Below are 26811 nucleotides of genomic sequence, written 5' to 3'. Positions count from 1 at the left end.
CACAGGGCTCCTAAGGACACAAATCCAGCCGGCTGGACTCCCATACGGTTACTGGCACATATGTCGACTAATACCCTGAATATAGTGGCTTGCTTTTTTTTTGCACAAGCGTTTTTCAAGTAAACATGATTGCTTTCCCCTTGTGTTTTTAGAAATGAGAGGGAGCTTAACAGTATATATTCAAATATTCTCCCCAGTTTTAGAAGCAAAGGAGATGAACTAATATTGGAAATTATGGCAATAAAGTGCAAATAATTTGGAAACACCGTAGCCATTTGAGTATGCAAATATTGCCAACAAAACTATCACCAAAATCACAGGCAAACTGAGGACTTCTGCAGCTGTTGGGGAGTATCAGCAATAAAATATCCGAAAATTACTGGGTTTAGGGATCTGAAACAAAGTCACTCTTTCTGTGGTTGACTCATGTCTCTTCAAGTCTTGGGTACTGATAAATTCTTGAGCCTGGATGGAAAATGAAGACACACAAATTGTGACGTGGTCCAATGCTGCTCCTGAGTGCCAGGAGGAACACAGTGTCACAGTGTCAGCATCTCATTACTAAACCAGAGCTCCTGACAATTAAAATACTTCCCTTCCACTCTCTCACTATCCTTAATCCAGAATCTCCACATGGGAAAAATAACTTCTACAGCCATAAAAGGAAAAAAAAATTAAAATAAGGCTATAAGGTTAACTACAATACTCTATTACGAGTCTTTTGTGAACAGTTTTAAAATGATAAAACATTTTCTAAATGAACTTGCATTCCTCTGAGAGGCAAAATCCTTATCTGTAAAACATCAGATGTTGCTCAAGGACACATGTTGGGGGTTAGTTTAAAATCTAAATCTTCCCTAAATTCTTTGTAGCATCAGGGCAACAAACCAACAGCACAAAAGTCTCAGACGTCCCTAGTGTCCCAAAGTTTTTCAGCTCTCCTAGGCAGACAGATCTCTCCAAAACCGCCAAATTATTTAAGTCTTTCTCCAAGTCTCTAGGAATCTGTCCAAAAAGTTCACATGATGCAAGATTAAAGAATACATTGTGATGCATATGCATTAACTCCTTTGCTGTTGTGGGCCCACCCTAAATCCATGCAGATTAGATATATTCCCATTTTCATTACAATAGAAGATTGGGATCCATAGCTTTTTGAAGCAAATAGCTGCAACAATCCCTGTTAAATGCCAGATGGTTTGGTTTAAATTACTTCTGTTGCTATTTTTTCCCCATGAATTTTTTTAAAACAGCAGCCACAAGTTGTCATTTAAGGAGTACAGGTTGGACATGAGGGAAAACTGAAGAAAAACTTACAGCAGTAGCAATAGTTTCACTGGTGAACAACTCTCCATCCTTTGAGATTTTCAAGATTAGGCTGAACAAGCAGAAGATGAGAGCAGAGACCTTTAGAGATCCCTTTCAGCCAAAGTTCACCTAATTTTTGTCTATTCCCTGTACATGATTCCCCCCCTCTCTCCAGTAAATTAAACTAATTTTTAAAAATCATGTAATACAAGGGTCACTTACTAGACTAAAGCATACTTTAATTCTGGATCTAAAAATTGATAAAAGCCCTGGTACAAATGCCAGGTCACCTGAATAACAAGAACCAAGTGCTTTTCTATGCCACCTCTTAGTTTTTCTTAAGGCAGATTCCACTCAGAGAAAGTTTGAAGAGAGCACTAAGAGAATTTTAGATGAGGATTTCAGATGCAAGATAGGAGAGAAAATCACAACCAGAGTCATCTTTACTTTAAAAGCATTACATTAACCTATGGTAATGTAAGGTGTTGGAAATACCTGGCTTCAGAACAGAGTAATATTGAGTTTCAAATTCATTCCATCTCCTTTTGCAAAGTTTCAGACATTACTGGAGGAAATTTCGGTATGTCCAAGGTCAAGATATTAAAATCACAGGGAAGCCTTCACCAGCAGACACAGTGGGTAACACATATTACCTCCCAGTCGTTTGACAGAAGAAAGATTTACTTTACAGCTTCTGCATAAAAGCTTGTGTGTAATTTCTTCAAAGTCTTTCCAGGCTATTTATGGACTGACACATACACTCCACTCCTTTTAACTTCCAAATATTTCCATCAAGCTGTACCTTGCTTAATTCCTGTCCTTTTAGCACAGAGACAAGAAAACACTCCTGACCACTTCTTCAATCAAGTGTGTAGAGATGACTGTACACTGGAGTTACACACCAGCTTGGCGTGAAGGAGCTGTGTGTCTTCAGTCTATAAAAGTAATTCTTTGGCAAGGAACTTTACACGTTTCCTTCTTCCTGTCTTAATTTCAGTTTGTCTGGCTTTTTTCCTTTCCTCTGGGTTAAATGTCACACCACCTACTCAATTGTCGAAAACTAAAAATTATTTTGAAGGTTACCATACAGGACCCAAAGAAGCCCATCAACATATTTCACATCACCACCTCCACCACAGGACAGTGCAAAAGTCACTCGGGCACTGCAGAAGACATATAAGGATTAAAAATAAGGGTATCCTCACAGTAACGCCTTTTGTAGATTTTTAGCTAGATTATCATTGGGCTCTTGCCAATGGTAGTGATTCTTCACTCAAGATTGAATTAGGCTGGTCACCTCAACACTGAAGTTACCTAAGAGAACAGATGGCTTAACTGGAAGAAACTGAAAAAAACCTTCTTCTTTGTGACATCAGCACAGATAATTTTTCAAAAAAATTAAACACTAGGAAACTATAAAGAGGATTTGGACCCAAGAGAGCAAAGTCAAGCCAACAAAACTATCATCTCTCTCTCCTTACTTAGTGTTTAGCTCCTCTTGGTGAGTTTGCTTCCTTTCCACTAGTTTATGGTCTCTGTTTGAAAGAAAAAAAAAAAAAAAAAAAAAAAGTACGAGACGCACATTATTGCACAATTTAAGACAACCTCTTTGCAAAGTTCCCAAACATATCTAAAATTACACTATGGAGTGGAAAAATAAAATATCACCTAGGACAAATGATGATTAACCTGCTGCATCAGCCATTATTATCTTTATAAGATCATGGCAAAAACTGTTCTAAAATGTTCCAGCTTCTTCTCAATTCTATAATTGAAAACATTTTTTCATTTAATTATAACACGATTGAGGAAATAATGGAATTTAGCAAGTGCCTTAAAGATGTGCGTTTTATAGCTTTAGACTTCAGGAATCAAGAACTTGATTTTACGAAGCCCAGAGGCTGCAGGAAAAAAAAAATGAATTTGATAGTAATATAAAAATTATATGATTTTAAATCTCTGCCAGCCCTTTTAGCAATCAGAGTGAAATTGCTTCATTAGGGAAGTTCCGCCATATAAACCTGCAACGCTTGTTTCAGCCTGAACAAACCTAAGATTAAATTGAAATGAAGGCTGGTGACAGCCTTAGTACTTATAAATGAGCTTTTTCCCTTTTTATTAAATAGAAACACAATTAAACCTCTGAAAATGGCTGTGCTCAATCCAACGTGTGCAGCTCAACGTTTCCCCTCTGTCATTGTTTGAGCCTGGTCGGCAGCCAAACACCATGCAGCTGCTCACCCACCCTCCCCCCACTAGGAATGGGGGAGAGAATCAGAGGAGCAAAGGGAGACTCACAGATTGAGGTAAAAACAGTTTAATAATGGTAATAAAATAAAACAGTGACAATAATAGAAAGTATAAACGGGCAATGCACAGTGTAATTGCTCACCACCAACTGACCGATACCCAGCCTGTTCCTGGCTAGCAATCCCAAAATAACAAGACCCCGCAATCACAGTCCTGGAAGTCAGAGAGAGCTCCTACATGACCACCCCTCTTCTATACAGTGAGCATGATGTTACGTGGTATGGAATATTTCATTGGCCAATTTGGGTCTGGTGCTCTGGCCGTGCTCCCTCCCTGCTGCTTGTGCAACTGCGTGGGGACAGGACATGGGAAGTTGGAGAGTCCTTGAAATCTCAGCAACAACTGAAAATATCAGTGTGCTATCAGCATTCTTCTCATACCAACCCCCCACACTGAATCCAAAACACAGCACTATTCTAGCTACTAAGAAGAAACATTAACTCTCTTCGAGCCCAAACCAGGACACCCTCTCATACTCTTGAACTTGGATTGATTCCTGTTGCAGTGATGGCATAACTCCTGAAAGCCTCATTTACATCTGCAAATTGGCCACAATCACTCTACTTCAAACAGCAAAAAACTGCAGAGACCGCGGTACTTGCTGAAATAAATATAGAAAATATATTTATTGTCAGCAAACTAGCATTTTCCAGAGGGTCTAGTGGTGAAGACCTGTGTATTTCCTACTTAAAACAGGAACAATTTGTTATGTTGGGACCAAAATCTACACTCCAATTCAAGGCCAAGAGAAGGTGGCTGTCTGGTGAGGAATAGAACAAAATACATGCATGGCAGTAAAGACAATCTTGAAGCAGGAGTGAAGCCTGGACAGCTTTGTTGGCCTTTACAGGTTACATCTCCTGGGCGGTGGGGGGGGGGCTTCAGGGAGAAGCACAAAGATACTTCTTAGAGAAGCGTAATAAATGTGCATTGGAGGCCAAAATCACTAGTGAATATGGGAAAAGGTTGGATGGGGGTAAGTCATGAAAGCAAAGACGAAGAGTTGGTGTTTGAGGAAAGAAAGCAGAGGATTCGGGACCCACATAAGAGGGTCCTGGTCAAAGCAATCATTTAGGATAACAGTAATTGCAGCAGCAGCCTTACAATGTCTTGTTATTCAGGTGATCTGGAGTTTGTACCATGCTTTTAGCAGCAACCTCTGGAGGATTTTGCTATATGAAAGCATCTTGGAGACTTTAAATAGAAAGTCTCCAAGACTTGACAGATCTGAACTAGCTTGGAGGGGGAGTTTTAGAGAGAAGCCTGTCAATGACATGTGCCTTGGAGACATGAAGGACAGACAGGATGGCACTGCTGTGTATGAAGGAAGAAACCAGTGGGAAGCCCGCATAATTTATTGGAAACACACTGGCAGCCAGTTGTCTCTAGGAGGTATCAAACAAATGGCTGAGATTCCTGTTTGGAGGGAGACAAATCCAGAAATGAGCTGTGAGACATCAGAACAGAGATAATTAGCTGAAGTCCCAGTGAAGAGAGGAAAAAGACAGGAAGGAGGAAACAACCCCTGTGAATCTCTGCACAGAGGCTGAAGAGCAGACACGGCTTCTCCACCATGTATAGTAAGACAAAAGTCAGATGCCCAGAGAAGGCCACAGTTGACAGCTCTGAATTTCAGTGACAACTCTAAAGGACAAAAAATGGATTGCTGGTCCTGTTTTTTTTTTATGCATGCTCAAGAGTGGCTTTACTAAAAGACCAATAGTTGAGTAGACAAAAAGCTGAAGAAAGGAAAAAGAAAAAAAGCAATTCATGCATTTAGGGTAACGCATGGACCTGCATTTGTACATGGCCCTGAGTGACTTGCTCTAATTAGACTCATTTTGAGCTTGGAGTTGTACCAGATGCCCTCTGCAAGTCCCTCCTAGCTTAAATCATGAGTTGATGATGTTGTAATACTGGAAGACAAGAAATTCCAACAGCTTTCAAAACAATAAATGGTATCAGTGGTAAGAAGAGAGGAGAATGGGACAGCTTCTCCTATCTCTGTGATTGAGGAGATCAAAATGTGCTCATCTGGTGAGGGATAAGATCTAAGAGAGAGCAAGAAATGTAGGGAAATAGTAAAGGAAGGTATATATTATAGACAAGATCAGTGTTAACAGGGGTGATGAAGATGACTCCAAGAAGAGATCAGGTAAGAAATTTTTTGCATTTGCAGCAGTGAAGGAGGAGGACAGAGTTGTGGTAGGACATGGGACAGCAATTAAGGAGAACTGTATCTTGTCCATTTTCTCTTCAAAAAGAGAAAATCAGAGAGCTATTGGGCAAGAAAAGGAGACACAAACTTGATGAATGATGGTTAGGGAATGAAAAAACAACGGGGACACTCTTGTTTAGCTAGAGAGACAGCAGAACAGGGAAGACAATAATTAAAGAAATCAACCTGCTGCAGTGTTTCTGCCAGCATAGTTTGGCAGTACAAGAGCAAACTGATTTGGGGATAAGGATCTTCTGTTTAGAGAAGGACAAAAAGAGAGAGGAGGTTTGGAGGCTTAAAGCTGCAGAGAATCAAGGCTACAGAAAACCTACAGAAAGACAGGGCTACATGAAGGAAAGGAGAGGTCTCGGCAGCTGTGAAAGGGGATGGCTGGGCTCTCAACCAACCTGATGTTTATCAATGGTGCTGATGCGGCAGCGAGGCTTTAATAAAACAGATGTCTCAGTCATGGAAAAGGCAGCACAGTCCAGTCTATCCCATAAAGACCTAGAAACAAAAGGTTAATCCCAGTGCTGAGACTGGGGTCCTCTTTCACCTTCATTCATCGGCAGCTGGATGCATTGAAGAAAGCTGCCTAAGGTTCCCAAAGAACATTTTCTACCATGGTGCTTCAGTGCACCCCAATAATAAACCTTTGTTTAAGCCCTGTTTGCAGGGTTTCTGGCATCCCAGCTATGATGGTTAAGAGGGGAGCTTGCCAGCACAGGGCTGGACTGGTTCACAAACTGTCCCACATGATTGGCACAGATATAGTTCATTCCCCATTTAAATTTGACTTTAAAATGAAAAGCTTGACCCCCAAAGTTTCTGAGGATCGGTGATAACATAGTTCAGCCTAATAAAATGTTAATAGGTCATTAAGCACCTATAAAGAGCACTCCTAAATAATGCTGACAAAATGCTAACAACCTGTTAAGTAAACCCTAGGTGAACATCCACGTTCATGTTACAAATAAATAACACACTGTCCTGATATGAAAACCATTTTAAAAAATCAGCTTTCAGACATTTGTTATCGCAACCAAACATAAAGGTAACATGAGCTTTGCACATGAAGTCTCGATGATGTAATGGGACTGCTGCCATATCTTGCAAAAGTTATGCTCAGATTGTGCCTTTACCTAAAATAAGACTTGACTTTGTTTAGTGATAACACAATCTATTTATTTTTAAATGTTAAAATGCTCAGGGTGATATTTCCAGCCAGCCTAGTTGCTCTCCAAGACTCAGTGGCATGGCTGGCTCCAGCTCCTCTTTTGGAGCCTCAGTGACACCCCATGGGCACAGGGACAGGCTGGGACAACACATACTTGCTTTAATGCGCCAAGTACTTAAAAGCTTAACTGTATCATTTGCATCAACGGTCAATGCAACTTACTTCATGTTCAGAGGCTACAACTGAAAATGGAGCCGTCGGAGCCTGATTTGCCATTGTCAGCATAAACAGCCCATCTGCCAAGTCTTGAAGTGGGGAAAAGATCTGTTTTAAGGCTTAAAATTGATGTTAATAATAACTAAATTCAAAGCAGGGGTCTGGTAGACTGATGACTGTCAAGAAATAGAAATATACACAGTATAGGAATAGCAAGCAGTCTACCAAACTCCTTGTACTTACGGAGGGAAGATGAGGAGGAGAAAAGCAAACCTTAAGAGAGTTGGTCTAGAGGTCCTGCACCCATTGCCCAACCCCTGCGTGCATCTGCTTCAACAGTAAAGTCATTTTCACAAAGGACGGCCACCACATCTCACAGCTCTGGAGAGATTACCAAGCTGCCAGACCAGGTAACATTTCTTGTGCTGTGCTCATGCCTGGAATAGGAATTAATTTCTCATCCCTGGTTTACAGGACACACAAGCACATCTTCCACTACTGGTGCAGCCAGCACTTGTTTAGTCTCTCCAGTGGTTAGACCCCCTCAAAGTGAAAAGCTTCCCACCCTGTAACAAAGCTGTGAAAAAAGCTAAAAAACAGCTAAAAAGGTGGGTGGGGAGAAAAAAATAAAGAAGAAAAAAAAAAAAAAAAAAAAAAAAAAAAGGTTTAGGCTTATCCCTGCATTGCTACCAGGCTGATATTACTCATTGAGAGATGATTTGCTGATGACAACGCCAATCTGTGCTCCAGGGTGACACACCATGAGCTAAGAAGGTAATCAGCCAAGTCAGATATCATTAAATGCCTAAGGAGACATAATTTCTTCCTGCAGTTTATTAGGCAGCTTGGTCTGCTCTGAATGTGGGTTTTCCACCACAGGACACAATACCTACCTAATCACATGCTGGGATTTCCACAGCCGTCTTCAGCTGCTTCCCTGCCACCCTCCCCGATAGCAAACTGCACTGGGTTTGCTCTTCAACAGAAAAAAAACTGCTAGTGCCTGACATGCTCCGGGAAAAGAAGCCACTTCTTTAACTGGAAAAAGTGACAAGGTTTTCTCATTGTATCAATGTTTTTGCCTGGCATTATGGAGGGGCACTTAAGCCATTGCTTCTGACCCCAGTTTCCAGCGAGATGGCAGGCATGCAGTCCCAGACTTTGCTCCATTCTCTTGTCTGGGAAAAGGATGGCACTGGAAGCAAAGACTTGGGTTGTGAAAAGTTCTTTACTTGCAGAAGTGCCCCTTGAGGCACTCCACTGCTCAGGGGAAAAGCTGTAGCTTTGCATAAGGGCTCTGGATTCTTTGCTCCAGACTTTGGAATCAGAACTACGAAGTCTTTTGGGTACAAATGACATTATAGCTCTGCCACAGAGACGTTAGCCCATCACCAAGCACACTGCTCAGACAAAACAATTGGATACTCTGGGCTCAAACAGAATATTAAACTAAATGCCATAAAAGAAGACATCACTCTTTTGATGTCTTTTTGTCAATTTAAATAGGTATTACTTTAAAAGGGTGATCTTAAAATGGTCTCTTAATACTGTAGAGTTCCTAACAAAATAGAATTGAATAGGTGTTCATACAGACAAATAGACAGCTCCAGTCCTATAAATATTTCATCCTTAATTTTGCGCGCGTGTGTGGCATTTAACCATGTAATTTAATGGTTGGATAGCCGTAACATAAAATCTGGAGAATAGATGTTCATCACTAAGCTTCCCACTGGTAATACTTGTTATATGCAGCCACTCAGAGGCCTTTTCTCTTTTGAGTCCCAAAGGAAATACAGCCGACGCCTCCGAGTGGGATTCAGCTGCCCTCCGTGAGGCTGGGATCCCATCCAGCCCAGCTGTCTGCATGTCCTGGCCAGCTCCGGAGGGGACAGATGGCAAAGGAGTTTCAACATATGATGAATCACTCCTTGAAGGGTCTCTGTGTCCCTGTGAACCTACAGACTGCTGACCCCTAAGCAAAATTGGGTGGGATGTGCATCCCTCTGGGGAAAGAAGTCTATCATTTAGAAGGGATATTGATTATTTCATGGCATTGCAGAACTATCCAACCCATCCAACTTTCCTTAAGTGCTAATTTATCTAGTTTTCATGTTGCTACACAATATTCCTCTTCTTAACTCGTATCCTACTGCTTTACTATGAGCAAAACCACAGTCATCAGGATTCTGGGTTTGCTGCACATAAAAGATAACCCATAGCCAGTGGCCAATGCTGGAGAACGTCAGCGTTGGGATCCTGGTGGGCAGGAAAGCTCAGGAGAGGAATCAGGTTGTTGTGGGATGATGTGTTACAGAAAAGTCATTTTAAAAATAGCAAGTCTATAATGGTGAAGACCCTTTTCCCTCTTGAATAACCTGGATGATATAAATTAAATCAAAAAGTCATTATGTGTTGTTCATAACACTGAATATCAAAACATGATTAAGAAAATAACAGGTTATTAGAAATGTGTACTAAATGAAAACTTGCATCAACTTCTTCTTCCAAGGATGGGGGCCTAATTTACTGTATTATGGATAAATCATGATTGTGTCAAAATCACTAGCTAATTTAAATGGCCTACCCTTTGTATTTAAATTACTCAGCACGTAAAATGAAAGCCATGAAAATATATTATCCTATATTTTTAGAGGTGGAATTACTTTAATATGCTTCTATAAGGAACATTCTACTATTTTTAAATCATGAGGCTTAATATTAAATATTTCATATTATGATGGTGCCTTATAACGATCACAAAATGAGTAGGCACTGCACCCCAATACTGAGCTACTGTGCATCCTTGCAGGAAAACCCCTCCATTTTCTATGTACGAAAAATGTATAAATTATAATTATTTTTTATGCAGTTACAAGCTTGACATGCAAGACCAAATCCATCCTGGGTATAAAAGGAAGAGGAGATTTGAACAGGAGCCACTTCACGTTCTGTTGTAGTAAGTTTGTCTATAAATTACAGCAGGCATTCTGGGAGATGCCATAAACAGGCATTATTTTTTTTAATGCCATTAAATGTGATGACACTCAAGGATGTATGTTTGTATGTGCATAGCCATGTAAATGATAGAGGAGTTAGGCAAATACCCACCCAACAAACGTAGTGCATTTTTTGTTCATTTTTTCCCCTGTGATTACATATTGTTGTAAACCTGCTCTGAGGGTAAGCTAACATGAATTATTTTGTCTGCATCATGGGATGTTACGCAGAGCAGCTGGCAGGCTGAGAGTTTGCACGCAGCATCCCCAGCAGTAATTTGTACTTCTGCTTCTGCATCCCCAGTAGGCATCTTTAGTTTTTTGTTTTGTTTTTGTTTTTTTTTTTTTTTTTAAGGAAGTCAAGAGAATTATAATTTGGTGCTGTATTTTTCAGTTCCACTTAATGCTTACAAACCTGAACAGAGCTAGTGGGAGTATTTTGATGGAAGTACTTTCCCAAGAAAACATGTAATTTTCTCTGGAGGTCTACAGGGATTTTTTTCTCCTCTCCCTATTAACACATTTATTTTGGATTATGGATTTTTTTTTCCAACTGGAAACATTTGTCATAAACCAGCATTTCACTGTTTTGACAAAAGCATTGTAATTTTGAAATTTTAGGATAAAATGTTTTGATTCAATTGACAACATTTATTGACAACAGTAATATTTTGACATAAAATTCTTATTGTTTAAGAATGTAAAAACCATCAAAATACTACAAGTTGCTGCAGGACAGAAATGAGGTAGGGTTGTTTTGTTTGGTTTATTTTGTTTTCGTTTTTCTTTTGCAGAGTACAGGTATTGTCTGAAAAAAAAAAAAAACAAAAAAAACCAAAAAAAAACAAAAAAAAACACAACAAAAACAACATAACAAGAGGCAAAGGGTAAGAGTTTGGAGGATTCAGCCAGAACCAGAAGAAGCCTTAAGCCCTTGCAGGCTCTTTTACCTCCTCCAAATGAGAAAAGCAAAGCACAGTCTTGGGTTTATACTCTTTTAAGTAAGCAAGAACTACCAGATCTGACCCCTGTAATAATTTCTGTCACTAACTGGTTTTACTTATCCCAGTTTGTAAAAGAGGATACATCATCCAAATTTTGCTATTTAAAAAAAACTATAATGAGAACATATACTTTTAAATGAATAGTGCTCTAGAAGCTTTGTTATCTAATAAAAAGCAACAATATAACATCTCTGTGGTATTTCCCATGCATTACTTATTTCATCAACAGGGTTTCTTTCAAGCTCTGAAATAACACTGAGGCAAGAAGACATCAGAAAAATTCTCAGACATTCACTGCAGTAAGTGTAAGCATATATATTTGTAACTATAAAACCCTTGTAATTCTGCCTTCCTCCATCTGGCCCGATCTTGTTGCCCAACATTATATATATTTTAAACTCAGCAGTAGGAATACTGTGCTTGCTCTGTAAGACTGCATCCTAAAAGGAAAGCAAATATACAGTTTTAGTTCTCAGGCTATGATTCAGTTGTAAATAAGGCAGAACTATTAATAAGCTGTGCTCTTATAAACTAATGATTATCATCTTTAAGACTCAAAACAACCTGATTAATTATTAACTACATTTGAGACATGAAGCTGTCTCTGAGCATAACTTCCCCATAGAAACGGAAGCAACTTTATTTATGTACTTTTTGTTAGAAGAGTAGTAACATTTTTAATTTAATGCTAATTGTCTCCTAATGGCTATATTTCCCAAAGGAAGTTTTTTTTTTTTGTTTGATAGAGTAAATAAAAAGCCAGATATTTGTTTTCTTTTTCTCTTAGACAATAAATTAAAAAAAAAGGCATGCTTTGTGCACAAGTCTTTTATTAATACGACTGTCTATATTCCTTCAGTAACTGATGTATTTTCATGACTATGTATTTTATGTAAACAGGCTTGTGAAATGCAAAGCGGCCACTCAAAATGCAGCATGAGGCAGGCGGTTGATAAGGCACAAAAGACTCCAATTCTGGTGTTCACTGATCTTGCTTAAGTACATAATCATTTGTTTTTCCTTCGTAACGTGGTGTTTACTGGCGCTCAAATGAAACGGGTTTTGTTCAATGCTATTATAAAATAAAGCTGCATCTCATTTCCAAGTCAATTGCCCAGAAATTCAAGAAATTTGGAAGCAAGATATTTAGCAATGAGGAAAATCAAGCAGCTGAACCCCACCCCCCCCCCAATTCATCATCTCATTTCTTAACTCCAGCCCTACTCAAGCTTTTTAAGTGATCATCTAAACACAGACATTGAAAGAGCCTTTGTTGATGTGATTTTTTGCAATTGCTCTCCCTGCTGTATTTGGTCCTAAAGAAACCCTTTGCCTATTCAAGCCTGGAGGAGTAGTTCTTGTGTAACTTGCCATGCAGAGCAAGTCTGAAAAGCTGCACAGCTTTTTGGGAAGGTTCACCAACATCTGCTTGACTAAGAACTTATCAGATTTCTATATCACCAGCACACAAATTAGTAAAAAATCTCAAGTTATTGACTGAACAGCTGTTTGTCAAAATGCAGAATGATACTGCAGTCAGTTAGCTCTAGTTCCAAGTATCTTTATATAAAAAGTGTGGTTCTTGTTAAATAAAAAGTAGGAGTGAGTCCCAGAGATTTTACCAAGTCATTTAAGATGCTAGATACTGTAAACATAGTAAAGAAAAATTATTATTTGTCTTCACATTAAATAGCTTGTTGCCACATCTGTAGTATCAGACAACAGACCCTTGAGCTTTCTGAAAATCAAGAAGTCAACTGCACATCTGAGAATTCAGAGTCATCTCGTAAGAGGAGCAGATGGTCCATCCAAAAAAAAATCAAACACATTAAAATCGGCATTTCTTGTCATCCTGCACACTTAAACTGTGAAACTAATTGCCACAGAAGGTTGTAGATTTTAAAACTGTTTGCACATGTTTGAAAAGCAAATCAACAACCCACCAATGATTATAATTTATTAAAGCCACCAGTTCAGGACTTTCTTCAGCAATCGATTCTGGTTGGTGTTAAAATATAGGATGCCAGGTTAGATGGACTTTTGGTTTCACCTGCTGTGATCCATTCTGTATTATTATTTAAGACAAGAAGAGTCAATAATATCAACTCATTCCTGTTGGAAAAGTGTAAGGTAACCTTCATCTTGGTAGACACAACGCAGCACTCCCAGGCAAGATGCTGTTAGATCCAACACGTCTTGCTCTGTCGCCCTGGGTCCTTTCCCCCTCATTCCTTGATTTACGGGGTAGCTAAAGTCAACACAGCTCTGAAAAAAAAACCCCACATCTATTTTTGCTAGGTGATGAAGGCATAGCTACATTTATGTGAGCTAGAGCACACCTAACAATAACTGGGGCGAACCTGCCAGCTCATTTTAAAAGGCTTTGGATGAGTCTCTTAACTGGGAACCTTTTCCCTGCCAGGGAAATTCCCAGAGCATCAAGAACTTCTGGCAACTAGCTGAAGATGCTCACTGCAAGCTCCTGCACGAGCCAATGTAATATGGGCTTGTGTTTTATGATGGAATAAAGGGTGAAGAATGTGAATCAACTACATCAGTGATCAATACATGCTTGCAATAATGTAATTAAACAAACTGCAAAGGCCCTGATGAAGATTTTATGATTTACTTTGCAACAGCAGTATCATAAACTCTCTTCACCTGTACTAGTGCAACACCCTAAGGGGTTTGAGACCAGGGCACCCAAGCACCAGATGCCAGCCTGGACAGGACAGGGAGACGTCCTGGTAGCATTTAATTACTGCCGTGGTGTGCCATTAGGAGATCTGTTGGACCAGAGGTACACCCAGCAACCTCTCCCATCCCAAGTGGGGGCTGGATGCCTGCAGGAAGAAAGCCAACACTGTGGGGAACCATATGGTGACACCATCTCAGTGTCACTTTGCCTCCTCGCTTCCAGCTGTCCTGGCTTTTGAGCTCTTACCCTCCAAAGCCTCTGGGAGGGTTTTGTTTCAGGCGTTTGCCAACAGCTTTTCCAAACCCTTGAAAAGCTCCTGGTGTTCCCTACATCTCAGAGGGATGGGTCAAAATCCATCAGCCATCACTCCCTGCTCCCACCTCCCAGGTCTCGCCTGACTTTATAGGCAGGAATCTACCTAGAGAGGGAAAGACAATGGGAAATACAGTCGTAATGGTTGAAATACATTTTAAGATCACCCAACACTTGTAATAAGTGTAAAAAGCAGCTGTCATAATGGATGAAATAACTTCCAGCCAGTCCTTGGAATCTGTGTGTCACATCCACAGTCCATGAGCTGCACACATAGTATTGCAGATGCTGGGCAAAAGAGATACAAAACACCCTGGACTTAAAGAAAGCCCTGTTATTTAGCAACAGGGGTGATAAAAAGTGTTTCCCAACTTGCTTCCTCCTATTAGCCAAAGTTAAAAGGGTCATTTTTGGTTGTTTTTAGACTCATTCTCCCACACATCAACATTTGAAGCACTGCTTCAATTTTATGATGGCTACCACCACTATTGGTACATCTTCATCTCCATGGAGCTGCTGTCTAGAAAACTACATTATCCTGAATTGGATTTCTACCTTATGGCTGTTTCTTCTTTCCTTCTTTCCCCTGTTTTTAACTGGGCTGAAATGGTAATAGTGAATCGCTTTGCATCATGACCCCTGGCATGACAGGTGATCAGGGAGCGGCTCCGTACCAAGGCCATGAGCAAGAGAAATTGATGACGGTGGGAATTTACCATAATTCTCCCAGCCAAGACCACACAGAGAATTTTCCCATCCCTTTTCCACCACAGATCCCCATTTGCTTTCTTACACTGTATTTTTGCTGCTCCCCAGACCCTACCCCAACACTATTTGGTGGTTGGATGCTTCTTTCCCAAGCACACAGAAGCAACAGAAAGTTGCTGTATTATCCTATAGGATATATATATCTTTTATATATGTATATTTTAGAAATATTTTATCTTTCTATCTATCTTATAATACTACTCTGAGACTCCTGTTTGCCACTTACATACTTATGCTACTACCACTATCTTATAGAACAATAAACATTTCCAATCCTCCATCCATTCTCTTTTCCCAAGAAAATTCAAGACAATAAGGTTAATAGTCCACCAGATAGTAAGGTTTTAGTAGAAGTATGGTATTGTCAGGAAGGTGTCCAATGAAGATGAAATACACCTCTAACGCTCACTGAAAAGTTCAGTCGAGGACACTGAAAAAGCTTTTCTAGACACAAATATTCAGGCATAGTGAGGGCTGAGAGAAATGACAGGGTATTTAGCAAATTAAAACTTGTTAGATACCTCCCAACAGGTGATTAGTAGCAAGCAGAAATTTGTGTGTGTAAAATAAAAGGAAGAAAAGGCAACATCTGACAACAAGAAAGTGATAAAAAAAATACCCTGACTTATTGTGAGAGTGAAGATCAGTCTGAATAGGAGCATCTATTTTATAAAATAAAATTAAATTAAATTAAAATAAAATAAAATAAAATAAAATAAAATAAAATAAAATAAAATAAAATAAAATAAAATAAAATAAAATAAAATAAAATAAAATAAAATAAAATAAAATAAAATAAAATGAAACGAAATCCGCTCCAGCATTCATTTTTCCTTTCCAGGACAGCCAAGGCAGCTATGAAGTGTATGGGGCACTGTGTGTGGGTCTTGCAAAACCAGAAACATTTGAAGATGCCACCATGCAAATCCACTTTACCATTTACCAGGTCAGCTATTTTCTAACTGTTGAGAATTGGTCTTATTTCCACAGCATTTGAACTGAGTAACTAAATCTCTGTGGTCCTTCGAAAGTTATTAGTGAGCAACAGGGGAAAAGAATTTCTGGGAAAAAAGAAACAAAACACGTAAGAAAAAAAGATAGAAAGGGTAAGAAAGAAGATATCAGGGCAGCAAGGTGAGGTATCTATACAGGTGTCCAGGTTATGGCAATTAAGTTTTTAATGAAAAAATAAATTTTTAGGTTCTTATCTGGGAAAAGGAGTAACATAAAGGCCAGTTCAGCATTAGTATTATTGCAACTACACAGAAGCAAACTCAGAATTAGAACAGGGAGAAGAGGAGCGTGAGCGGGACCCCTCTCTTGAAGCATTTATAGAGATTTAATAAAATTATCAAATCTGGAGTCTGACTCATAACTGTGGCTGTAGCAAGAGAAAACAAACATATATTAGAAAAAGAAACAAATCGATAGCTTGCAAATACCCTCAGGCCCTATTTAGTCATGTCTCATTCTCATCTCAGCTATCAGCTACTGGACCTTTTAAAAAGTTTTCAGGATTGTATTCAGTTCCTACAGTAACTTATGAATAAATAAAGCTCTGACATTGCCGACTGCAATTCTGATTTAAAGAGTCACTAAAATTTCCCTGAGCATTGCTACTTTTTTCTGACGCCTGATGATAACATTTGTCACAGCAATTCACACTATTTTAAGTGCGAAATATGGTATAAAGTTTTTGGATGGTCAGCAAGGAAATTGTTTTTTGACACTCCTACCCATACAGATATCTACTGTTTTACTGCTCCTGAGAAATTATCTTCACACAAAACATACCCCAGGGATCTGGGGGAATTAGAGGAGAGATGGTTTCTGCAACACTGGGAAAATGATTACAGAGGAGCCTCCAGTGGCAGAGATATAAATGGGAAGTAGTAAAATTTTCTTGACAGGAAGATGTGTTGTTATGTCCCATGAGAGACAGGTACTACCATACTAATTTTCAAATCATTGTGAAGGTAAGAAAAAATGTATACATAGATCTGTTACAGTAGCTCAAGTATAATTGTCACCATGGCAGAGCAAGCACCTCCTGCATGACCCAAAGACCACAATTTCTTCTTCATTCTATGCACCACAACAACATTTTGAAAAACAAACAAACAAACAAACAAACAAACAAATAAATCTATATTTTATTCTTTACAAGTGAGAAGGATGAAGGGAGGACACCCTTTGGCTGGGGCTCCCTGAGCCAAGCAGAAGCTTCCTCTGGCAGTCCCATCCATGAGCTGACCTGCCACAACCCTGGATGCAGGAAGGCTTCCCAAATTCCCACAACTTCTCCATATGCCATGCCCTAAAATAATTCACACCAGTTGCCAAGACGCCTTCATCTCCTCAAACTGGCTGTCACCCTGCTATAATTTTGTTCGCGGTCAAATGGATATTGGTTTTGCTTTGGCTTAATTACATCGCAAATACATGCCCGCATGGATTTATAAATCAGCACAATTGAAGAGGATAAACTCTAAGTGAAAAACAAGTAATTTCATTATTTTCAAAGACAGCTCACGTGGACAAATGAGCAAACTAAGCTGCTTCCAAAATACAACTGTGTCTTCATAATCCTGTTTTGCCTCACCAGGGTCCACCCCAGCCACACTGAAGTAGCTACATCTTCTGGTAACAGCAATAAAAATGATCCTCTCAAATACAACAGCCTAGAAATACAGTAAAACAGCCTTAAAACAAGCTACCATTTTCATCTGACTCTATGGAAAAGTTACCTTTGCTGAAACTACTTCATATATTTTTGTAAGTTTAAACCAAAACAAGGCATCCGTATTTCCACTACTTTTTTTTTTCAGTACAATGCACTCCCAGAGTTTATATTTATACATAGATACACGTTTCTTCCTCTCTTGCCACTACCCAGAAGACCTGAAGCTGCCACGTGTTTAGGGATTCTCTCATTTAAAAGCCAACATGCTTGCCAGAAAATCCCAGCTATTGGATAGTTTGGTAAAAGCGTTATGAACCGAACTATGAATATTTCTTTTAAAATCTCTCTCCTGCTCGCCCAAGTGGGCTCCATCACCACTCCTCCAAAGCAACAGCACTCTGCCATGTATCACCGCTCTTTTGCCCCACAGTCTGGAGCTCCTCCTGGATCCCCAAACTGGGTGAAACGCACAGCACCCAAAATGACAGCTCTATCTAAACGCAACATACGATGTAATATATAATGCAACAGTAAGGAGGCAATGCCTCAAACTGTTCCTCTTTTCAGTTGGCTCATGGGAAACAATTTCTGAAAGAGAAAGAGCCTTTCTTATATTCCTAAAGATTTGCTTTTCTGCCCTCTTTTCATCTGCCATCATTCTCTGTAAGACTGTCCACCACAGACCAAACCATGTTTTCCATCCAATGAGATGGATGGATGGCCGCTCCAAAACCATCACCTCTGGAAGAGGATGCAGTGTGGTTCAGATAGATGTTCTCATGCAAGGATTCAGCTGTGTGATGCCACCAAGGCAGCACACTGTAAATATCAGCTAGTTTTTGTATCTAAGCCACAAAGTTGCATTGAGTTATTTTCCTTTGCTTATTTGAATTGTTATTTCCCTGTTGTTAGAAATAATTATTGTAAACAGCCTTATAAAATGTTTTCTTTCCAATTAAGAAAACATCACCAAAAATAACTGATTGTGAGTACATTGTAAATTATGTATTGCTATATTGTAAATTGTACATCTGCTATCTTGGTGTCAATCAGCCAGGAAAGTAAGAGAACAGCGCAACAGTTGGGAGCCTTGAGTATTACTGTAAGATGATGTGGCTGATCATTTCACAACTTGTTTTGTTCCTGCCAGTGTGCAGTGGGGTACTGCGAAATAATGCATGCCATCTGGTGCGAGCACGAAAAACAGAATTGTGTATATCATCACCTGATGTCTATGTCAGTATACATATTTCTGTGAGAGATTGCCGTGCAGCACTAGAGTGAACGGACACTAAGACTATTACTTTATATTGTCAGAAATGAATGTCTTTTAGTTTTTACTATGTCCTACACACATGAAATCATGATATGCTCTAGTAGCATGTAATTAGGTATGGCTAAGCAAGTTCTGACAGTTATGAAAAATCAGTCAAAGATGAAAAAGAAAATACACTAAAAATTCAATTTTATCTTGAGGTGTCAGCCATATCTGTATTTTACAGTAGTAGAAACTTCCTAAAGGTTTCCCAAGTTTCTGAGCAGTGATGTCTTACACAATCCTGAAAGATACTAATTCATTATCAATTTATTGAGCTGCTGGATGCTTTACATTACAATATTTTCACACTATTCAAATTAAATCTAGCTACAGAACTATTGCGCTTATTAGAAAACTGGAGGTATGGTACTTCAGGTAAGCCGTATTCCTAGCAAAAAAATGTACCAGTATTATGCTTTCCTTGCATGCTGAGAACATACTCTGAATTATTAAGTCTCCATTTAGTTTCAGAAGATCCAAGTTAATATGTATTGAATATTTAAATATCTGCAGACAAGTATTTATTGTAAATTAACTAATCTCAGTCTAAGCCTGTTAGCCAAAATACTATATTTAAAATGCTGAGAAATTCTCATCATGGTGGTGCTATGTGTCACTAGAACTATTTAGGGAGGCAAGGTAGGAAATTCCTTTTATTTCCCATAGTGTGTGTTCTTCAAAAGATGATTTTGTGTGGCACACTATTGCCTACTCTCACTATTAGAGTGGACACCGTGATATATTTGGTGCTGTTTTAAAAACATACCAGCTCTAAGAGTCAAGTTCCTGTACAGCCAACAAAAAGTGTTTCTATTTTCTGTGTTTGTGGGGGGAAATTTAAAATTATAGTTCAACCCCATCTTAGTTTCAAAAAAATAACTGAAACAAGGACATTTATTTGATAACCATATTATTTTATAATTAAGGTATAGATTGTCAGGGGCAAGACTCAGGTTTTGTTCTGGATATATCTCCCTGTCCGCCAAGAAGTGACAGAAAATTTGGTCTTCAAATGTTTTCACGCCTTCTTTTTGGAAGAAGGCTGACTTGAGAGGGATTGAACACATTATCGCAGCATCAAAGAGAAGCCCAATAGTTCTTATGCACAGAGAGGTACCCAGGTTGCGATGAGTGTCCATTAAGATGAATGGGTGCCCCAAATTACTGCCTAAAGCACGTGTTTTACTACTATTCCTGTTCTTACTCCTCTCTATGGAAATAAACCATACTTTTGTAATAATCACCTTTTGATTATGAATTTACAGTTTCTCTTCTTTTAGTTCATCCCCAAAAGAAAATGTTTATATAAAACAGGTCACTCACATACGATACCCACTTCCACTAAAATCATATATACACAATAAGAAAATTTAAAAACCACCATCACCTGTGAGAGCCAACTTGTAACTCTCCAAAAACAGGAACTGAGAAAAACAGCCCGAGAAAGAGATAAAGGATCGAGGGAGTGGAGGCCCTCACACCGAGGAATACCTCAAACACTTGCAAGTAATGAAATTAGAATAATGAGGCGAATAATATGGAGTCTGAAGCTGATAAGGCAGCCTGATTATCACAGGATGGGGCTGGGGGAGGGAGCTCTGTGAAGGCAGAACAACACTGCTCTGGTGCAGCTTGTAAAGTGTCAAGGGCCATCTGTCTGGTGAGTGACCTTTGCTTCATTATCCACAAAATGCAAATTAAAGTTGACAACACTGAATATGCTACATCATCTCATGAAGCACCTTACCCCTCCCCATACATGTAATACGTAGGTATGTGGGTCGGCCTGGGGGATGGACCCAAAGAAAGTCTGTATAAATTGAGAAGTGGTGAGGCAGGGGGAAGGAAGTGAGCAAGCAATAGAAAGAAAGAAGTGAAGAAGATGGAGGAATCCCCAACGAACTCAGATGGGACAAACACAGGACCCCAGACTGGTGATCTCTATTTCTCTATTCTTTTTCTGTATCTCTCTTCTTTTCTTTTCCCCTTTTCACTTATTACCTTTAAGTAATGCAAGGCATACTACATCACCTGCGATAATTCGCTACATACTTAGCCAATTATCGTGTATCCAATTAGTACACTGTAGGAAATTAATAAATGTTTGTGCATAGTCTTCAAGACTTGTCTCACCGTTATCCACTCCAATGGGTATTTACGAATCTAAGACACTTGTCTCCCCCGTCTGAGCAGGACATGGCCTTCAGCCATTTATGCCATCAAGACCAGAGTTATGCTCTTATTGTACATGAAAAATACTCCAGAGTTGCAAAACGTCAAATATTTTGAACTTCACATGCATGGTCAGGCAAGAGAGTGCAGAGATAAACTGTTTTCTGATGTTGACAAACACGAGAAGATCTACATTTGGTCACTCAACCTCAGAACAAACTTTATTTCCCCATTACGGTGCAGCCTTCTTGCAACACACAACACCAAGTCACAATGCTCGACTCCACAAGCATAAACCCACTAGCAATCTCTTTCCAAATTGCAAGAGGCCTCTGAAGCTGCAAAAGTCCTTGAAAAATTGTCTCAACGTAAGAGCTACATCGTAAGGAGCACTTACCCTTGAAGGGCTTTTTCTCCAAACCAATCTCCCTTCCCTAGAGTACGGAGAAAGACTGGATCTTCACTGGGGGAGTCTTCACGAGTAACATTCACCTGTAGAAAAGCAAACCCCCCCCCCCAGCATTTAGAAAACTTTTAATTAACAAATAAAACCTGTTTGTTCAGAGCGGGATTTGTCATCTCTAAGGGAAAATTCTTTTGGGAATCCATACAATTCTCCAGAGTCCTGCACTCTTCCCTCAGCATCACCAAACAACCATCCAAGAAAATGAGCTGCTCTTTTCCACCAAGGTACCTACTACTCTTGCAAAAATATAGTACTTGTGGTTTTTTGAAGGTTTTAACTCTAAACATGGAGTTGGCTGCACAAGCACAGTCATTGTCTGTATGGAGTCAGCAGTAGAAATATGTTCCAAATATTTTCTGTGTATCAGACAGACATACGGCATAGGCTTCTGTTAGCTTTGTTCCACATGATTTTTTGTGTTGCTAAATTCACTTAAGGAAAAGGACTAACAAAATAATCTACATTTAGACATAACTGAAATGAAACAGTTTGGAGCATTACAGGATGAAAGATGTCTCCTCTGCTTTTTACTATCTCTCAAATTCAGGGATGGGATAACCAGCTGGAGCAAAACCCAAGTATTTTCATTGAAGTGTAAAGGAAAATACCATCTTAATTTTTAATTTTTTATTTTTGTAGTGAAAGAGAAATGCAATTACTGTTGATGGAAAGCAGACTTTCTACACACTGTGAAACCATGGGTAGTATAACCTAGTGTAATCCTAACTTGAAGAATCTGGCACTGCAACAGCAGGAAGATAACTTTACATCTGTGAGTGATCATTTCCTATTGCTGGGAGTCCTTTTTATTTTCTGAAATTATTTTAGAAGAAAAGTATTAATTGATCATCTGAACACCCTTAGCACTGTTTTCCAGTGGCAGTATGGGATATAAATCCCACCCCTTGACATCCCACTGGGTCCTGAGAATGACATGACATACCAAGGATGCAAGGGGCTGAATGAAAGATGAATGTTCTTGATGGAATATCCCTCTATGAGAAATATTTCTTTCTTTGCAGATGTTATCAGAGGTAACTCATACCTTTTACCATATGAGAAGGCAGGTGAAATACAACCCCCTGCTTCCAGTGCTCTGTGGGGATCACCTCTTCCAACATCAACCACCTATAAATCTAGTTGTCCAGGCTCAGTCTATGGTCAGTGGAGAGAAGCATTTCCAACTCCCGAGTTGTCCAACATCTAATTGGGATAAGCAACTCTCTGGAGGTACCTCCCATATATGGGAAAATCTCTCATCTCCTTTTCAGGCTGTTTCGCTTTAATCAGAGCTTTTGCATATACAAATTCACAAAGCCAAAATCTGGGATGTCAGACACATTCTTTTGGATTTAAAGACATTTCAGTTTAATTTCACCGCTAAATATACAATTGTGGCCCACACCTTTTCCCATCTCTTTTATGCATGGTAAAACCAGTGGGTCTGAGCCCTTAATGATCCCTCTAAATCTACATCACACAATATTTAACAGTTGCAGTGACTCATCGAAGATCAGTGAGGGTAGGGAATGAGTAAGGGGTGAGCCAGGAACATTTGTAGCTGATGAAAAAAACACTTGGGCAAACAAAGGGAACTTTAATGCAGATTTAAGCTCTTTCTCCAGGACCTCCACTGATCCTAAGCAATGAGTGCTAAGGGATTATGGGAGTGTGATTTCCATGTGGTTCAAAGTAATGAGCCATTTGAATAGCCACGGTACCAGTGAAGAACCCACATGATCCGGCATTAAATTGGTGCCATGCCACGGCTTTTAAGGGGAAAATGATGCACAGTGGCACAGCATGGCACGCTATGTCCCCAGGTAAAGGAGACACAGAGCAGCAGCACTTTGCAACCAGAAAGGACTGAACTGTTTTCATCTGACGTATTATTCAACAGATTTCTGCACACAGGGTTTTTTGAACACACCTTTGATTTCTATTCACTTGGACTCAAGGAAACATGCTAAAATAAACAAAATAAATGAGCTTGGCAGCAGGATCAAGCGCAGCGGAGAAAAAAGGTAAAGTGATTTTGCTCCTAAAAGAACTATCCACGGAGCATGGGCTGAAAGAAAATGGATCAGAAGTCTTTCTAAGCATTTCTGAGAGAAGTGCTGGGCTCAGAAATGTAAATAATTTTGTCTGTTCACTTGACTGTCGCTACAGATACTCTGACATAAAAGTTGAGGCAGAGTTTTTATAAGTAACTCTCGCTGATAATACTCATGCAATGCTGTTCAATGCAGAAAGTACGTGAGGGGTTTTTTTCTGACTTATTAAGCTGCCTGGGTCAGGTTTTAGCATGAGACATTATGTACCCCTGATCCAGAAAGTCCCAGGCAACATACATTGATTTGTTAATTCTATATTTCGTTGCTATTTATTTCACATTTCACTGCTGACTCTCTATTCCTCCTATCATGGGCTATAACCTTAGCATGGGTTAGTTGTTACATCCACTGTGTAGCTCTTACATCCTAATACAGGCATTCACATTAAACACTCTCCAACTCCATCCATCTTCTATCAGTCACTGATATCTTTTTTGCAGATCAGTAAGCTTGGAGGAGAGAACGGGGTAGAATTTAACAGTCCCTGTGGGAATTTCTGTCAAGCCACCAGGATCCAGCTGAGGGTCTGGGAATTTCTCAGTAAGCCCATGTGTGTTGTTTTATTTTAGCTCCCTTTTTCTGGCTATCAGCTGTCATAGTAAGATAAAGTAGCAAAGGCCAGGGATAAAGCCAAGGAACATCTCAAGCAGCATTACAAGGCTCTGGAGCAATGGCGAAGGGCATGGGTAGTTTCCTCCTCCATCTTTCAGGTGGAGTGTAAGAACTTGAGGAGATGCACGTCAACAAATGGTTGCCCAGCTGGTGTCAACAACAGGGATTTGTTTTTTACGACCAAAGGGCTCTCTCTGGAGGCTGAGGACTGCTAGGAAGGGAATGGGATCCTCCTGACCACGTGGGGCAATAGTATTGTTGCCAACAGGCTGGCCAACATGCCAAGGAGGGCTTCAAACACTCAGTGGGGGAGGGAGGCTCACTCTCCCATTATTTTGCCCATTAAAAAAGGGGAAAAAAAAGAGGATTTGAAGCATGCATCATGGTTGTCCTTATTCTGTGAGAAGAGGAAGTATTACTTCTGAGTGGGGGGAAGGGAAAGGGCATGAGGCAACACTGTCAAATTTGGATTTTTGCAGTCCATGATAATCTTAACTTCAGAAATTGGTCCATGACTATCTGACTTATCTAAAAAAGACCATTTCTTTCTTCTGATGAAGAATGGCTCCTAGAGATAGAGCGTGGAAGATGACGGTGAAAATCTAGTTTTAGTACCTGAGAGCTGACAGCTGCCTCAGGAGACAACTCAACAGCATGCATGACGCCCACACCCTTCCTCTACGGATGCCATGGAGTTTTTGCTACCCTTAATTACGCAAGGACAATGTTAATGTATGCCTTTGTGCAAACATCAGATCCACGAACGAGGAGGCTGGGGTTGGCTTACTTTCAAGCATATTTATCCATTTGTGTTTACTTTCAATGTATCACATCTCATCTGCAGTGTGAAATCACTGTGTATTCCTTTGAATATCTCCATCCTGCTATGTGGAAAGAAGCCAAATTTTTCTCAAGTATTAGGCCAGATTAAAAAAAAAAAAAATAAAAAAGTTGAATGGAAGGAAAAAACTCCTTCTATAAAATCCTATCATGATTTTATTGCAAAGGAGGTCAAAAAGCATATTTTCCCTGTGAGCAGTTGAACAGAAACTAAGACTTTTTTTTTTTTTTTTTTTTTTTTTTCCTCCCAAGGAGAGAGCTCAGACTTCTATGGCTTCTTACTATTTAATTTGGAGAAGCTAAGAAGTGATAGCCGTGAGAATGAAGTCTGGAAGTCAGAGTGATACTTAGCAAAGAAAACATTGAGCATTATTGTATTTGTTAAAAACAAATTGAGCTTTTTGGTCATTTACTAAGAGACTCAACAACTGTTTTCAACCCCAGAGTGTTCACTGTGAGCATGTGTGTAAAACAGCACGAGATCTATTTTCCTCCTTCAGGCCACTCTGCCCTACTGATGCAGTGCCAAGAAGTTTAATTAAATGTCAAATGTTGCAACATTTGTGCCTCGGGGAGGGGAGAGAGAAAGTCCTGGTTAGTGCTGAATTTTGAGAGCACATCATCGCCATCATCCCGCTTGCCTTCGAAAGGTGTCAACTTACCTTTCCTTTGCTGATTATAAAGAAAGTGTCCCCTCGAGCACCTTGCCGTATAATATACTCTCCGCTTTCATAGTGCGTCTGTAAGAAAAAAAAAAAAAAAAAAAAAAAAGATGAACAAACAGAATCAGACATTGTTATTCAGCAGATAGTTTGGCAGTTTTGCAAGATAACGTTTATGGAAACATAACCCTGGCCCAATTTTATCCCAGTCTGACATCGGCCGTGATTTAAAAATTGTCCTGTGTCAAGGAATGTAATAATTAAAATGGAACTGTTTATGGCTTGCCCATTTTTCTTCTTACATTGCTAGTGCCAGCTTTTGCCCAGATGAATTATCCTCACAGCCTAAATCCATTTATACTAAGTAAACCAGACAGAGGAATTTTAAACAGAGAATACTGTACATGAACTAAATGATAATAATATGTCTGTTGTAAAAATAGTTCTTCTCTTTTTTTTTTTTTTTTTGTTGCTTTGGGTATTTTTCCAGCTTTGCTAGCAAGGGCTTTATTCAGCAAATAAATTTTGCTCTTCTCCTGCTATTATAGTAGTTTAATCCGTCTTTTTGCCTTATTTTGTGGAATATTCCTTGCTAAATTTATGTCGCAGCTTATCAATGCTTGCATCTAAACTTAATAGGATAATTTCGTCCCTTGTATTACCCCATCAAAATCAATATGCACTTATACTTCACCAATAAATTAAAAGCCACTATTTTCTAAATAAAGACTCTACATTCATATTTACCCACCTGCCCTCCCCCCAAACCCTGTCATTTTCTTCAGAGATGCTCTGCCCCCTTCATATTCAACAAACATCAGTTTGGTAGCAAGCAGATGCAGGGGAATGCCAAGAGTTTCCCACCCAACACCTTTACCTACATCTCCTACTGGACAAATGACTACTGTTTTTTCTTCTATTATTATTCAAGCCCCTG

General features: G+C 39.4%; 1 protein-coding gene across 3 annotated transcripts in view; it reads right to left on the bottom strand.

Annotated features, from left to right (window-relative positions):
* Nucleotides 1–26811, bottom strand: part of PRKG1 (protein kinase cGMP-dependent 1) — a 533418-nt gene that overhangs the window by 100101 nt on the left and 406506 nt on the right. For all 3 annotated transcript variants that reach the window (XM_042789839.1, XM_042789836.1, XM_042789830.1), the window contains 2 exons: nt 25875–25952; nt 21578–21672 (listed from right to left, as the gene is read on the bottom strand). In XM_042789839.1, the coding sequence (XP_042645773.1) occupies nt 21578–21672; nt 25875–25952 (173 nt within the window). The remainder of the gene's footprint in view (nt 1–21577; nt 21673–25874; nt 25953–26811) is intronic.

Source organism: Tyto alba, unplaced genomic scaffold, assembly GCF_018691265.1.
Source record: "Tyto alba isolate M040663 unplaced genomic scaffold, T.alba_DEE_v4.0 Super-Scaffold_1, whole genome shotgun sequence".
Lineage (NCBI taxonomy): Eukaryota > Metazoa > Chordata > Aves > Strigiformes > Tytonidae > Tyto > Tyto alba.
This window is presented reverse-complemented; position numbering and strand designations above follow the sequence as displayed.